At 46.0% G+C, this 15,457-nt stretch overlaps 1 protein-coding gene across 1 annotated transcript; it reads left to right on the forward strand.

Annotated features, from left to right (window-relative positions):
• The first annotated feature begins 3,110 nt into the window (after positions 1-3,110).
• cdc27 (cell division cycle 27) lies at positions 3,111-13,532 on the forward strand. The gene is made up of 20 exons (XM_042216082.1): positions 3,111-3,149; positions 3,253-3,370; positions 3,449-3,596; positions 3,733-3,858; positions 3,948-4,045; positions 4,129-4,274; positions 4,354-4,574; positions 4,670-4,769; positions 5,281-5,390; positions 5,621-5,720; positions 5,835-6,015; positions 6,102-6,274; positions 8,391-8,543; positions 8,623-8,703; positions 8,833-8,960; positions 9,654-9,771; positions 10,148-10,276; positions 11,538-11,612; positions 11,787-11,916; positions 13,151-13,532. Exons 1-20 carry the CDS (start codon positions 3,111-3,113, stop codon positions 13,240-13,242), a joined length of 2,466 nt encoding a protein of 821 aa, XP_042072016.1. The 3' UTR covers positions 13,243-13,532.
• Positions 13,533-15,457: the final 1,925 nt, after the last annotated feature.

The raw sequence follows: 15,457 nt of genomic DNA on the forward strand, positions 1-15,457 counted from the left end.
CTTGAAACCCTTGAAAATTCGTGGACTTTAATGTCTTTTCAAGGTTTAAAGATTTCGGTTGTGGTGCTTAAAACAGCTGTAAACTGTTTTTCATTCAGCACAAATAACTGTCTGAATACTTTTCTTATCACATAGAGACATAAAATGAGTCGCAAGTTTGTCCGCCTGGGGCTGCTTGCACCTCTGCATGTCAGTTCTCTCCCCCCCCCCCAACATGGGTGGGTGCACTAACATTACTCCAGGTTGCCGTTTTAATGAGTGTTTGAGTATGTTTACATTACGCATGCTAATTTTTAAAGTTATTATTATTTTTTTGCTAGCTATTAAACTCACTGGACAAGTGATTGAAGTGCACTGAGTGTGATGCAATACAGCAGCCGCTACGCAGTTAGTTATGGTGATTTATGTAACTCTGTGTCTTTGGCAACACCTCAGGGGGAAACAATGGTAATACGATTCATACGTGCACAGAGTTGACACGTTTTTGTGCTCCGGAAGTTCCCCGGCCTTCATTCAAAACGTGTTTATTGTGAGCACCTACACATGAAACAAGCTCACACTGAGGCCTTTGGGCACTATCAGGAGACACATATGTTTCATACTTTAAGGCTCCCTGCTTATTTAAGGGAGATGATACATGATGGCTGTACATAATAATATTACAGATGATAGATTAAATGAACCGGTTTTCGATGCTCGTGAATTCTTAAAGTCTCCTATGTCGAATGAACTGAGTGAGTCATGTGTCCACAGCCCCTCCCAGTCAGAGCTTTTCTCCCTGCCTGTTTACTATACATGATGTTATTAGCACAAACACTTTCAAGGTGATCATTTAGGACTTCAACAATAATACACACAGCAGTGTAGTTAAACATCTTACAGTTTTATGTTGAGTGTCACGCAGTAAAGAAGCATCAGTATCTGTTGAGAAGACTTTCATCTGGCCTGACTGTGTGTTATTTTGTGGTGTTTGGTACAGGTCTCTTGTTTTGTTGGGTTGTTCTTTCCAACAGGAGATGAATATCTCTAACAAGTTGATTTGTTCGTATTTCCACATCTTAATTTTAAGCTAAATGTGTGTTTTGAGTTGCTTTTTAACAAAGGTGTTTAAGCCTAGGGTGTTTTGCTTTAAATTTCACATGGTCTTACTGAGGTGATGTGACGTGAAACATCTATTTTTTTTTATTTATTTATTTTTGGTAATGTGCTTGAAAATGAACCTTAAAAGGTGCTTGAATTTGACCCTGTATAAAACACTCCACAGAGCTGGGGGACACGGGAGGCTATCTTGGTCGGAGACGAAACCTGTGAGGCGTCGGCTTTCAGCGCCGTGTCCGTGCCGTCAGGTGAACGTGTTTCCACGTTTTAGTGGAATCGTTGACCTGGTCTTTCTTTTGTGAGCTTTAAGCTGATTCTGGAGTTTCAAAACACATTTATATTTAAAAATCGATGTCAGGATTTAATTCTTCGATAGTGCGTTATTCAAGTTAAAATCGATTTGAATCAGGAAATCTTTTTTTTTTTTTTTTTTTTTTAAAGTCCAACCCTAGTTAACTTCTTGAAATAATAACATACAATCAGGTAAATAAGTACCTGAGCAATGAGCGTGGACACTTGACCCGGTAACTGAGGTTTGTTATCATGACACAAAAGACTGATAAGCATGAAAATTCATATCTCGTCCACTGTCATTTGCGGGTTTGTCGGTAACGTGGTGAAAATTGTGTGACATGAAGTCGGGCAGGGATACACTCCACAGCATCACTGAACAAAGTCTTGCTCCACATAGTGAGCAAGATGCTTGTTGCGACAGCGTATTTACACTTGTTTATTTACTTTAGCTACATCTAGGCGTGAGCGGTATAAACGTATACGGTAGAAACGATATAAATTTGGCCAACGGTAGAGAGTTTGACTATATACGCGATAGCGTATGTTGATGGTGTCATCGAGCTGCGCCTGTTTTGGTCGAAAGCATTGCAGCGTCTGCAAACAACATCATCTGCAAATTACTGCGCTTCCTCCACTTCCTACCATTGATTCATTAATGTTGAATTCTCTGGCAGCTGCTCTATTCCCATGTTGTTGCAGTATATTAATGACTAACCTCGTATTGTGGATGGATTATCTCAGTTGTTCTGACTGAAGTTTGGTCCGTTTACAGCATCCTGCCATGCGATTGCATTTGTCTCTAACCATGAGAACCTTCACGTTAACTTTTATCGAGTGGAAAAATGTTAGCGTTCATCCTCCAGCTTCACTGTGTTTATGTTATGCTAACATAGCTGTGTCGCTAGCGATCACGTAGCACATCATTATATACCAGCTAGCCCAACTTCAGTAACCCTACAAACGTCACTGCTGTTTAGTTTTCTGTCTTCATTTATGTTGGAAGTGACAGCAGAGCTGTACGTTTGAATTTTTTCAGAAATCTCTCAGTCAGAACATGCTATATCATGCTTAGGTGGAAACTAGCGAGCTAAACTTCTAACTCTGTTAAATTTAATAAATTCTGTTTTCATGGATGCCTGGATGTTAAACTTAATTGTTACACCTGGTAAAGCAGCAACGCTGATCATTTTATTAAAGATGAAAGAATTTAGACAGTTTTTAACTCTCAGTGATGCCGCAGTTTTCGTTTGACTTTGGGACCTGACTACGGCAGCCGTAATGCTCCGACAATCCTCAAGCGTGCGGCTTCATAGCTTACCAAAGTCGGACTGAAACATTTTTGACAGATTTTAAAGCGCCGTGTACCACATAAATTCGGTTCAAGGTCAGTAAGCACAGCCAGAATTCATAGAAAAGGCGCACTGTCAATTTTTGAGAAAGGATTTTAATTGTGCCTTATAGTGTGTAAAATACGTTATACAGAAGAAAATAATATATGCAACATGTATTGTTACCGCATATGCTTCAAATTATACCGCGATATGGATTTTAAGCCATATCACCCAGCCCTAGCTACATCTACATGTTTAGCAGGTTTTTCACTGTTTCAGGATTATTACATGTCCAGAGTGGCCGACAAGTTAATGTTATGTGGTATGCTCATCTAGCATACGTGGCTAACTTCAGGAAGCTAACTTCAGCGAGCTCCATGATCCACCATGGCAGTGATGACGCGAGTCTTCGATTCAGTGCCTCTGGTACCAATGAGCTCATAAAGAGTCAAATGAATGTCGGGCACACCTGAGGCCAGCGCATTGCTGTGGACCCCGACAGTTTATCATGTGACCTGTTGTAAGATGACTTGCCCCTCCCAGCTGCGCCTCACCTGTCTGTCTCTGTCAGGCTGCAGTGTGGCAGGCTCTGAACCACTACGCCTACCTGGACGCTGTTTTCCTCGCAGAGAGGCTCTACGCTGAAGGTAACACCTGTCTGTGTGTCCACATACACTCCTGTCAGTACCTGTTTTTCACCCGTGTGTCTCACCTGTGTGTGTCAGTGAGGTCAGAGGAGGCGCTTTATCTGTTGGCCACATGTTATTATCGCTCGGGGAAGCCCTACAAAGCCTACCGGCTGCTGAAGGCTCACAGTTGCTCCACGCCACAGGTTCGATTCCTGCTGGCAAAGTGCTGCGTGGAGCTCAGCAAGTAAGAACACATGGCCACACACACACACACACACACACACACAGAGGTAAATGTAAAAGTAGTCAGAAATGATAAACTTCAGGAAATAGAGTCCATTCGGACCCCGCCTCTCTGACCCCGCCTCTTTGTCTCTCAGGCTGGCGGAAGGAGAGCAGGTTCTGATTGGTGGTGTGCTGAACAAACAGAAGAGTCAGGATGACATCATCACAGAGTTTGGAGACTCCGCCTCTTTCACGCTATCTTTACTGGGGCACATTTACTGGTAAGAACCAAACTCACCTGCGCTCCACAGGTGAGGATGCTCTGCTGACTCACCTGTCTCTCTCTCTCTCTCTCTCTCTCTGTGAGCAGTAAGACAGATCGTATTGCCAAAGGTGCTGATTGTTTTCAGAGGAGTCTAACTCTCAACCCGTTCCTCTGGTCGCCTTTCCAGAACCTCTGTCACCTAGGTAACGCACACATCCTCCTGTGGAGTCATGAGCACTGTCAGGCTCCACGTGACTTCAATTACACTTGATGCTTTGTGTTTTAGGAGAGAAACCAGACCCAGATCAGGTGTTCAGGTTGTCCTCGCTACAGAACTGCTCCATTGCCCCACCTCCACCATCTGTAAGCCCTGCCCAGAACTCCTCCCATAGATTAGACACCGCCCTCATGGAGACACCACAGGACACGCTGGTGAGCAAGACAAATGCACCTGCAGTGCAGCTGTTTGAGCTTTGACCCACGAGCAGCTGACAGCGTTTTTGTTTTTTAGGAGTTGAATCGTCTGAATCTGGAATCGTCAAACGGAAAGCTGGCGTCTGATTTGTCCGTCTCCTACATCGACTCCTCCCTCATCTCTCCAGACACCGGCTCCTTATTGGGGAACACGGTTTCTATGGCGTCAGCTGGCTCACTTTTAGCTAAACAGAACAAGCCCAAGAGTGGGCGGAGTTTACTTGGAGGTCCTGCAGCCCTCAGCCCACTAACGCCAAGGTGAGTACAACACCTGCACAGGTGAGTTGGAGTCTTACCTTTGCAGCTGGAAGTGTGTTTACAAACTGTGTGTGTGTGTGTGTGTGTGTGTGTAGCTTTGGCATCCTGCCCTTGGAGCCCAGCCCAGGAGACCCCACATATCTACAGAACTATTCATCCACTATGGAAACACAAACTACAGCCCCCAGCAAGAAGGTAACAGCACAGACACACACAAACAGACAGGAGTGTCTGTGATTTCACCTTTGAGTTCTGGAGCTGAAAAGAGCCAATCAGGAAGATGTTTGCTCATGTAACAGACAGGAGTCGCCCCCTGCTGGTCACCAGTCAGCTATGTCGAAGCTTTGAATAATAACAGAGATGTGACAAACAAGAAGCACATTACTGTCATACTTCACACGTAACCTTCATAACATCATCAAATGGCTCGCACTTAACACTGCATTTCAAAATAAGGCACTTCCTGTCAACACCTTTGACCTTAATCCTAACTCAGTGGTTCTGAAATAAATGACAAAAATGACATGTTTCAGTTTTTCTGCTTGACCCCAGTAATGTTCACAACAAGGCTAGTACAGGTTAAACACTTCCTGTTCACCTCACAGGAAGTTACATCATTCCCTATGAGAAACACAAACAGTCCCTAGCCGTAGGATGATATCCACCCCTCTTCCTCTGCTCACCTGTACCTGTCTCTCCGTCTCAGGCTGTTTCCAGAATCAGTCAGTCCAAGTCTGTCTTCAGTCAGAGCGGTAACAGCAGAGACGTTCTCCCCATCCCCTTCAACCAATCGCAGACCTCTGCACCTCACAGCAGGTAACTATGGCAGCCAATCACAGGACCTGCTGCACATAAGGGATCAGTTCCGACTGCCCGATGATCCAAACGTGTCGGCCCTTCAGCTGCTTTGATCTTCTTTAGGTGATCTTCAGGAGGAAGATGAGAAGCTGAAAATTGTATATGATGACTCGTAATTTCACTTTACCACCTCTGATGGACTTGCAGGTACCAGTGTGTCCACCTCTGATCACCTGTCTGTGTCTCAGTGGCTCTCCTCAGGTCCTCAGTCCCAGCATGTCGGGGCCGCCAAATGTTCAGCCCAGAAGAAGCTCCAGATTGTTTACAAGCGCCAGCTCTACTGCCAAGGTACTCACTGTAGTACTCACTGTAGTAGTAAGTTAAATCTAACCACTACATGCTGTAGTAGCACCTGTTTGGTGCCTCCAGCCTTCCTCCTGACTGTCCTTCTCCTCTCTGCAGGAGAACAGCAAGAAGCTGAAGATGAAGTTCCCGACAAAGATCCCGAACAGGAAGACGAAGTGTAAATCGGCGAAAACGTCCAACAGCACCAACCTGAACGAGAGCCTGGACATCCTGAGACTGGATCCCAGCCTGAGTCTACCTGAGACAAAGATCCCACAGTACCAGAGGGCCGCTGCAGGTATGCCTCCAGGCTCCGCCTCCTCCAGGGCTGCTGTAATCAATGCAGTAAGTACAGTTTATGTGACGCACCTGTTATGTTTTCAGACAGCATAATGGCGTTGCTACGGGAACTGGGACGGGGCTACCTGGCGCTGTGCTCGTACAATTGTAGAGAAGCCATAAACATCCTGACCTCGCTGCCCCCCCAGCACTACAACACCGGCTGGGTCCTCACGCACATCGGCAAGGGCTACTTCGAGCTGGCCGAGTACACACAGGTAACGCGCACACACTCTTTTTTTCTTTTCTTTTTTTTCTTCTTTCCTTTAGGTGGCGTGATCGTGAGGTTCTGACCAATGGTCCCTCCAAGCTGTGCGTGTGCGCAATTGCGCACTGCTAGCACGGTCTCTGCACACAGAAAATCTGCGTTGCGCACAAAAAAAAAACAATCTAACCTGAATTGAAATTAAAATTAAAACGTTAACAATTCTGTTTTACAGTGTTAGTCAGTGACTGGCTGCTCCCGTATGGGATCAGAACGATGCCACCTTATCCCATAGTCCAGCCAACGATGCGATTCACATTTGTATATACGCAGCTAATCAGCGCGGTTGACAGGCTCTGACAGTGTCCTTATGTGCCGACACCGGTGTTTTAGCGAGCAAAGCTGATGTGGAGTGAAGCCACGTTAATGACAACGTGTACAACCATTGGAGATGTGAGCAGGACAGACGGAACAACTGACGGACAAAGTGTGGACTTTATACCAGTTTTTAAATTGTGTTGATCGGCCACGTAAAACCAGAGTTATGATAAAAATATCTGCAATGTTTGTTTTCTTCCTGAATACTGTCGTTGTTTATATTTACTGCGGAAGAAACGGTAAAAACGCGTTTTATAAGGAAAACGCTCGAAAGCCTGTGAGCAAAAACAACACCAAAAACCCCAGCCCTTTCCTATTGGTGGAAAAATGTACCATGTGGACCAATCAAAAAATGATATGGCAACATGACATTTAGTTGTTTAGGAAGGGGGAAGTTTTAGGAGTGACGGCGTGTTTGAGATGTGAGAGATTTGCGACGTTTAACGCAAATCTTGTGTAGTCAGTGTGTAGTGTAGTTTTGTTGTGTGTCAGAACAATGAGGCGCCTGCTGAGTGTTACAGGTGTTACAGCAGTGAACATCTGCTGCTGTCAGGCCTGCAGGTATCAGGCTGTTGTTCTCCTTCATCTCATAGTGGACAGAAATTATTTTTGGAGCGGCACAAATAATTTGTGTGGCATCAGATTTGATGCAGAACAGCTGATTGTTCTGTAAATAGTTTGAAATGTTTGTTTAAAAAACGCCTTGGCTGCATTTTTAGGTAAACAGCTGCAAAAAACTTTGTTGTTTGCATAACTCAGTTACTTTTTTGAAGAAGTAACTATATAATTAATTGCCCAACATTGGTCATTATTTACTGTATTTTGCAGACAGAGTTACAGACTCTCTCCCAGACCACAGACTCATAATACAAGTCAGAGCTTTAAAAAAAAAAAAGAAAGTTGTGTTTTCAAAATTGGAGTTCAAGTTATTTTTACTTCCAATAGTGTTAACATCTACACAGGTCATGAACAAGATTTTTTTTTAATTTTCATTGTAAGTGGGCTAAAGCAGTTAATTAAAAGTAGTCTAACATAAATGTAAATGCTGTAATTTGATTATTTTAATAAACCATGTAACACGTCTGCTGTTGCTCACTGTGGTCCAAGTGTCCACTCAGGGAGTTTGTGTGTTCAGACACATGAAACATCAGAGGGAACATTGGTTGCGACTCACCTATACACAGTGCTGTGCAAAAGTAACTTCCCTGACCTGATGACTGTCAGTGATCGATTGTTTGAGTTCAGATTCTTTGGAGAGCCAATCAGAGGTGGAGTTGCTGGTGTGTTTCAGATCACCATCCTGCTGCCCAAGTGCTCTTGAGCTTCAGGGTGTGAACTGATGGCTGGACATTCTGGCAGAGAGTGGTCCAGGTGCTGCAGCAGCCCCAGACCGTCACACCACCACGTCTGACTGTAGAAATGTCTCCGTCAATTTTTCAGACCACCCCACTTTGTCTTTAGATGGTGGTGTGACGTGCTGACGTGGTCTCATCGTGATTTAACAGCAGAGGCGGTTACCTTTGCACACAGGGCAGGTGTGTTCAGATTGGTTGTACTAGCACCACTGGCACTGGACTCAGTTTTATCTGAAACGTATCTGTGTCACAGACATGGGGAGGGAAAAAATAAGGAAGGGGGCGGTGTCTTTGTGGTCATCTCATGGCGCACCTGCAGACTGCCTCCAGTCCAGGTGAAGCCTCATTTGGATACTGCTGGTGCTTGTCCGTTGTCATGACAATGTGTGTTTGTAGGCGGAGCGTATGTTCAGCGAGGTGCGCAGGATCGAGTCGTACAGAGTGGAGGGGATGGAGATTTACTCGACCACGCTGTGGCACCTGCAGAAAGACGTCGCCCTGTCGGCGCTGTCCAAAGACCTGACCGACATGGACAAGAACTGTCCCGAGGTAAGGAGCTCACCTGTCCAGGTCAGAAACCCACTGATTGTGTGACACTGAGACACATGTACTGTGTGTGTGTCTACAGGCCTGGTGTGTAGCAGGAAACTGTTTCAGCCTGCAGAGAGAGCACGACATCGCCATCAAGTTCTTCCAGAGAGCCATCCAGGTATGCCACGGTTACCAAGCACTGATTCTGGGAAGAAGGTCTCTGGTCAGCTGGGGCCACCTCACCTGTACAGAAATGGTTTTGTGTTCTGGGTCAGCTGATGCCCCTCCCTCTCTGTACCCGTCTCAGGTGGACCCGGGCTTCGCGTATGCGTACACTCTGCTGGGTCATGAGTTCGTTCTGACAGAGGAGCTGGACCGAGCGCTCGCCTGCTTCAGGAACGCCATAAGAGTCAACAACAGACACTACAATGCCTGGTACACTGATACCGCCTCCACATTGACCACGCCCACTGACAGTACATAGGTTCCACCACGGGGCCCTGCTCTCCCTGATAGGTGTAGCCTCTTTAGAAACAAGCAGATGCTGAGACAGCAAGTGTAGTGGTACAGACAAGGTACGCAGAGAGACATGTGGGAAGAAACCAGTGAGAATGTGAGCAGCTTTACTGCTGAGAGCAGAACCTACACCGTCGTCGTTTTCCAGAGTGGAGCACAAAAGGTCTCAAACTTAAACCTCGTGTTAGAAGTTATGAAAACACAGAGTAAAAGAGTAAAGTTACAGTTCAGTGTTGACTGTTACATAAAATCAACTGTATACAAAGTTTTTGTGTGCGCACAGGTCCACAGGCCTGAACATGATGAACTTTGACCTGCTGCTCACCACAAACACACGCAGATATTTTTCTTTTTCTTACGACTACAGTTAAACGACAGTCTTACTCAGTGAGGTAACACAACGTGTTTTTATTGTCACAGCAGCTTTTTCTTCATCATTTAAAAAAAACGCAGATATTTCTTGAACATCATAGTGGGCTGTCTGTGGGCCGCACTCCTGCTCCACACTCATAGACACTGACACCAATTTTATTTTATTTTTTTTTCTTAAAAACCCGTAATGATCGTTTTTCATCTTCTTCATTGTGTGTGTGTGTGTGTGTGCGCGCGCAGGTATGGTCTGGGAATGATTTACTACAAACAGGAGAAGTTTAACTTGGCTGAGATCCACTTTAAGAAAGCCCTGAGCATCAACCCTCAGAGCTCCGTGCTGCTCTGCCACATCGGAGTGGTAAGTTTTCACACGCCCACTGGAGGCGCACCTGAGCACGTGCAGAATGAACCGTTACAGTTCCAATTTTTTAGATGTTTACAAGATTTCTGTGTGAAAGGGATGTCACGACACCATGAGCCGCTTTACAGCATCCTCCATTTTGGTTTGGGGCGTGAAGCGAGCAGTCATCTCGTGAGAGCCTTACTTCCACCTGCTGCTTCTCCGCATAGGAGACAAACAAATAAACATCAACCGGTTTCTGACCAGTGAGACTAATGAAGTGCAATGACTGCAACAGATGAGCTGTTAGCTCGTAGCACTGACCCTCTGCTGTGTGTGTGTGTGTGTGTGTGTGTGTGTGTGTGTGTGTGTGTGTGTGTGTGTGTGTTGTCAGGTGCAGCATGCTCTGAAGAAGTCTGATGCAGCCTTAGAAACATTGAACCGAGCGATCGGTATCGACCCCAAAAACCCACTCTGCAAGTTCCACAGAGCCTCCATCTTGTTCGCCAACGACAAGTACAAGGTAATCAATACTTGTCAGAACTGACTGTGATGAATGTAATCGGCTGGTGTGAAAACACACTGAGGGTCTGAAAGCTGACCGGAAGGAAACTGTGTGACATCACAAAGTGCTCTGTGGATTAAAACCCAGAGCCAGTGACTCCCTGATCAATACTCTTCTGTTCTAACCCTGTTCTGTAATCAGATTACATAAAGCATGACCTTTGACCTTTGTCTGTGTGAAGTCATGTTATTCATACAGAAACATAAAAACATTTCAAATGTTAAAACTGAGAAAATGAATCCTTTTAATAAATTGATGAGCTCGTGAATGAGAATCAGCACGGTCCTCAGCCAGGAAAGGGTGCAGCGCCCACTCAGGGACAGCTCCTGCTCCAGGTGGGGGAGTTTAAGTATCTCAGGCTCTTGGGGTTTGATAGAAGGGAGCGGAAGAACCACAGATGGATTAGTACTGCAGTGACGCGGACGCTATACCTGTCTGTCGTGGTGAACAGAGAGCTGAGTGTATCTACGTCCTTATCCTCACCTATGGTCACAAGCTGTAGGTCATGATGGAAAGAACGAGATTGTGGATACAAGCGGTGGAAATGAGCTTCCTCTGAAGGGTGGCTGGACTCTCATTTAGAGATGGGATGAGAAGTTTAGCCATCCGGGAGGGGCTCAGAGTAGAACCGCTGCTCCTCCACATCAAAAGGAGCCAGCTGAGGTGGTTCAGGCATCTGACAAGGATGCTCTGGGCAGGTAGGACAGCTCCGTGTTTCCTCTCTAACATCAGTCTGTGATGTTCTGATGGAGGATTCCAGCTGTTCAGCAGTCCTGGCTCTGCTTCGTCCTGTTGTTTCTTACATGATGCTCCAGATGTTGTCAGCTGGCCAGAGGTCTGGACTGCAGGCGGGCCGGTTCAGCGACCGTGCGGCTGAGACAGATGCAGTCTGCGGTTTAGCGTCCACGTTCGCAGGCGTCTGACCTCAGATTAGTTTTAAAGGAGCTTTGATGTTTCTCCATCGTGGTCACGTGTGGCTTCTTCTATGCATGATGCGTGGACTGCACGCTGAGTTCTCATTGGTTGACGGCATCAGAAAGGGAGCGACAGCAGCATTCACTGCAATGTAAACGAGCAGGGAAAAAAGGAGCATGAAAACCTCAGACAACAGCAGGAGGCCACACGCCACTTAGACAGCGCCCCCTGCTGTTAGACCCTTGTACTGTTGTGCTGTCTGCCTCTCTGATCTCTCTGTGTGTGTGTGTGTGTGTGTGTGCAGGCGGCTCTGCAGGAATTGGAGGAGCTGAAGCAGATTGTTCCTAAAGAGTCGCTGGTTTACTTCCTCATTGGAAAGGTAAGTGTGACCTTGGACCTCTTTTTGTCATCAGAAACGCTGTCATCACTGAAAGCTGTTCAGGTGTGCAGAGAAATTAAGCAGCTAGTCAGAGCAATCCTTGGAGCAACTGTCAGCCCGTAGTTTCCTGAGTGATGAATAAATGTTCTGATGACTGTGACACCTGTACCTCAGGTGTATAAGAAGCTGGGGCAGACTCACCTGGCTCTGATGAACTTCAGCTGGGCGATGGACCTGGACCCTAAAGGAGCCAACAACCAGATCAAGGAAGCCATCGACAAGAGATACCTGCCTGAGGACGAAGGTACGCACTGTTGCCACTGTTTGGTGATGTCATATGCAGAGAGGAAGTAGTCCACACTCATGTTTAGTTGATGGCGTTTTACCGTCTGTGGTCCTGGGTTTGATTCTTCTGTAGAATCACTGTGTTCGGCACCACTTCACGGAACAAACATGTTTTCACAGCAGAAAAGTGTAAACGTGTTTAACATCATTTCCAGAATTACAAACGAAAATTTAAAATGTGTGTAGAAATGTTGCAAACAACAAACTTGATGTAAAAACGCAGCAAGGGCCTCGGCCACGCATGTATTTAAACCCGTTACAGAAGCTGTCACAATAGGACGCCACACAACTGATTTGTGCCAAAAAGTCGTTCCTGTCCATTACAGGGCAGCAGGGCAGGTCACAGCCCTGACACCTTAATCCCTCCTCCTGTTGTCCACCTGGGCCCATGTCCGAGTATTGTCCTTAGAAAATCTCGTTTTTCCCCGTAACTCTGGTTTTACTCGGCCAATCAACACCAAGTCAGGTTTACAGTTTGAATTTTCAACACAAGTGGAAACGGAGACTTGGCGAGGCTGCGTTGCCATGTGACGCGGACACGCCGGTGTGTCCGTCAAGGGTTAAAATATTCTGTATCTCTGTTAAAATAAAATATTTCAGGGCTTTCTGACAAATACTGAATTTTGGAGTGTGTGGATCAAACGCGAAAGAAAACACTTGTACCTGGAAGCATCGAGGACGTCATTTCCACCCCACAGAAATGAAAAACTGCTGCTGCGGCCCGGCGGGTGCCTAGCAACACGATTGTTTACACACATTTTGACATGAAGCATTTGACAAATGAACTGTAACACAAGCCACACCAAGCTAGCTGTGATTGATAAATAAATATAAGAGATGAGTAACTACTGCGTGGCTCAAGATGGGATGTTGAGCAGAGCGTGTGAGTGAGCCGGGAACTGATGAGCAACGACGGAAGCGTGGCTGAACGCAGCCAAGTGAGAGCAGAGCAGCAGGAGCGGTCTCAGGCCTGAGAACGTGATACAGTCAGAAGCCTTCTGCTTCTGCAGTCACTAGTTTGAAATGTGCTGATATCTTTCTAACCGTTCATTATTTTAGCACACACACATTATCCAGATTCATTTTGATCTTTCACGTTCTTCTGGAAACGTTACTTATTGAATTCTGTTGTCAGCTTATTCCGAGTTCATTTGTAAAAAAAAAAAAAAAAGGTCTAACCTGTCTCCCTCCAGCAGCCGAGGTGGACGACAGTCAGGACAGCAGCATCATGACAGACGCCGACGACACGCAGCTCCACACGGCCGAGAGTGATGACGTTCTTTAACCACGCCCTTTGGCTCCGCCCCAACCCTGGCTTGAGCCAGTCCCTCCCCTGTTTTGATTGGCCAGAGGCGTACTGTTCCTAGGCAATGACAGACCTTCAGTTTAGCTCCGCCTCTCTCCCCATCCTCCTGTTGGCTGAAACGGACTGCTGGTGCCCTGAAACCCCGCCCCCTGACACTTCCTTCCTGTCATGTCATCACAGCTGGGTTTTTTTTTTGTTTTGTTTTTAATATTTTTCTTTTGTTTTGTTTTCCATCCTGATGGTAATAATCAATAAACATTTAAACCCCGCCCACTGCTGTCTGCTTCCTCTGTAGCCAGTCAGAGCCCAGAGTCCTTTTATAGGAAGCAAGTTCAGCTAAAACTGAGTTTGCTAATATTACCATGGTAACAGGTAATGACTCAGATCGGTGAACTCTTCTTCACGTTTGTAACCAAAAACATTTCTCTTCACACTATAGGTTTATCGATGTGAAACTGTGGCTGACCTCTGACCTTTAACTGCTCTGTGAGTGAAGCTGGCATTAGATGACAGTAGAAACATTAGCGTAGCATTTGCCATGAGGCTGTTCAGCTGTCTTGAACAGATGTTGAGTCTGTTGCCGTCAATGACCTGATCAGATTGTTAGATTTAAGGTCAAAGGTCAGGATTCAGCTTCATCTGATCTTGAAGGTGGCCACAGACGGATTTGAATCAAACTTTATTCATTCTGCGATCACAACAGTATCCTGGTATCTGAGCTCCACTGATGATGGCGGTCTGTCACTCAGGGTGAACCTACGACTCTGGTTGCTGAACTGAGACCAGCAGAGTTTGTTTTTAAACTCTGTTTTAGTGAATCTGCTTCCTGGATTAGGGCTCAGGTGAGTGACCACAGGTAACATGAACAGGTGTTAGATGGGAACATGATATCACGTTTCATGCTTTGCCTGAGGACATGCGTGCAGCAGAGGGAGATTTTAATTTCAGGCCAAAATGAAGCTAATCATGAGTGTGTGTTTAAATAGACATTAACGCATTTACATGAAAATACAGCTAGATCGTTTCCAGCATTTAAGGACCATGGACCTATGTGCGTTTTTGGTTATTGTTTTGCTACTGTCTTCATGGATTTAACTATATTATCTATCTGGTAATGCTACTTCTGCAGGCGTGTCCATTTCAAGTTTTGGAGAACCAAAGTGTGAACTGCACACAGTGGACTGGCAAGGCTATTACATGTTTTGCCGTGACACTGGTTTGTACAGGTGATGATTCTTGTGGTTTTGAGCTGATGTGGACTAATTGCAGCCAGTTTCATATTGAAAGACATCCCATAACATCCATCCATTCGCTTCTGCTTATCCTTTTCAGGGTTGCGGGGGTGCTGGAGCCTATTCCAGCTGTGATAGGGGGCGAGGCAATAAAAGGCTGCATGTAGCTGCTAACTGCGGCTCCAAGCTAAAATTTTAAACTGATTTTGCCGCGATTGTGCATGTCCCATAATATCCCATAATAGTCAACCTAAAAACCTCACTCTGGCCTACCATGAACTGTTTACATCATCTGTCCATCCAGACAAAGGGCATAGGGGGGTGGAGCCTATCCCAGCTGTACTCCTGTCTGTCACAGGTCTAACAGACAAGTAGGTGTTTGGACTGTGAGAGGAACCCAGAGAACATGCTCGAGCTGGGATACAAACTAGGAACCTCACAACAGTGCTCACCATTGCGCCTGATGTAGTATTCAGAATGACGTTTTTCTGGTTTGGTTTCATCACTGGGTCTTGCTTAGGGGAGATCGGCAGACGGATTAGTGATCTGGATGCTGTACCTGTCCTTCATGGTGTAGAGTGAGCGGATACAATGCGCTTCCTCTGAAAGGGGGCTGGCCTCCCTTAGAGATCAGGTGAGGAGCTTAGCCTGCTCGAAAGGAGCCAGTTGAGGTGGTTTGGGCATCTGACAAGGATACCTCCTGGGTGAGGTGTTCCAGGCATGTCCCACTGGGAGAAGTCCCCGGGGCAGACCCAGGACACGCTGAAGAGACGATATCTTTCTAACCCTGGGAACGACAAGGTGACTGGGGAGAGGGAGGTCTGGACTTCTCTGTTTAGGCGACCCGTCCCCGGATAAGTGGAAGAAGCACATAAATCTGATAAAACTGCTTCCTGTTTATGTTGTTGACAGCGGTTATGAGGCTGGCGTCATGGCGTTTCTCTGCAGTGATGAAAAACTCG

This window comes from Haplochromis burtoni, unplaced genomic scaffold, assembly GCF_018398535.1.
Source record: "Haplochromis burtoni strain Fernald_Lab_line unplaced genomic scaffold, NCSU_Asbu1 Contig_915, whole genome shotgun sequence".
NCBI classification, from domain to species: Eukaryota; Metazoa; Chordata; class Actinopteri; order Cichliformes; family Cichlidae; genus Haplochromis; species Haplochromis burtoni.

Coding starts and splice junctions, on each gene's coding strand:
- cdc27 (XM_042216082.1), top strand. CDS start 3,111: ATGGCAGTGATGACGCGAGTCTTCGATTCAGTGCCTCTG. Junction 6,275..8,390: donor AGCTGGCCGAGTACACACAG/GTAACGCGCACA, acceptor GTGTGTTTGTAG/GCGGAGCGTATGTTCAGCGA. Junction 11,613..11,786: donor TTTACTTCCTCATTGGAAAG/GTAAGTGTGACC, acceptor CCTGTACCTCAG/GTGTATAAGAAGCTGGGGCA.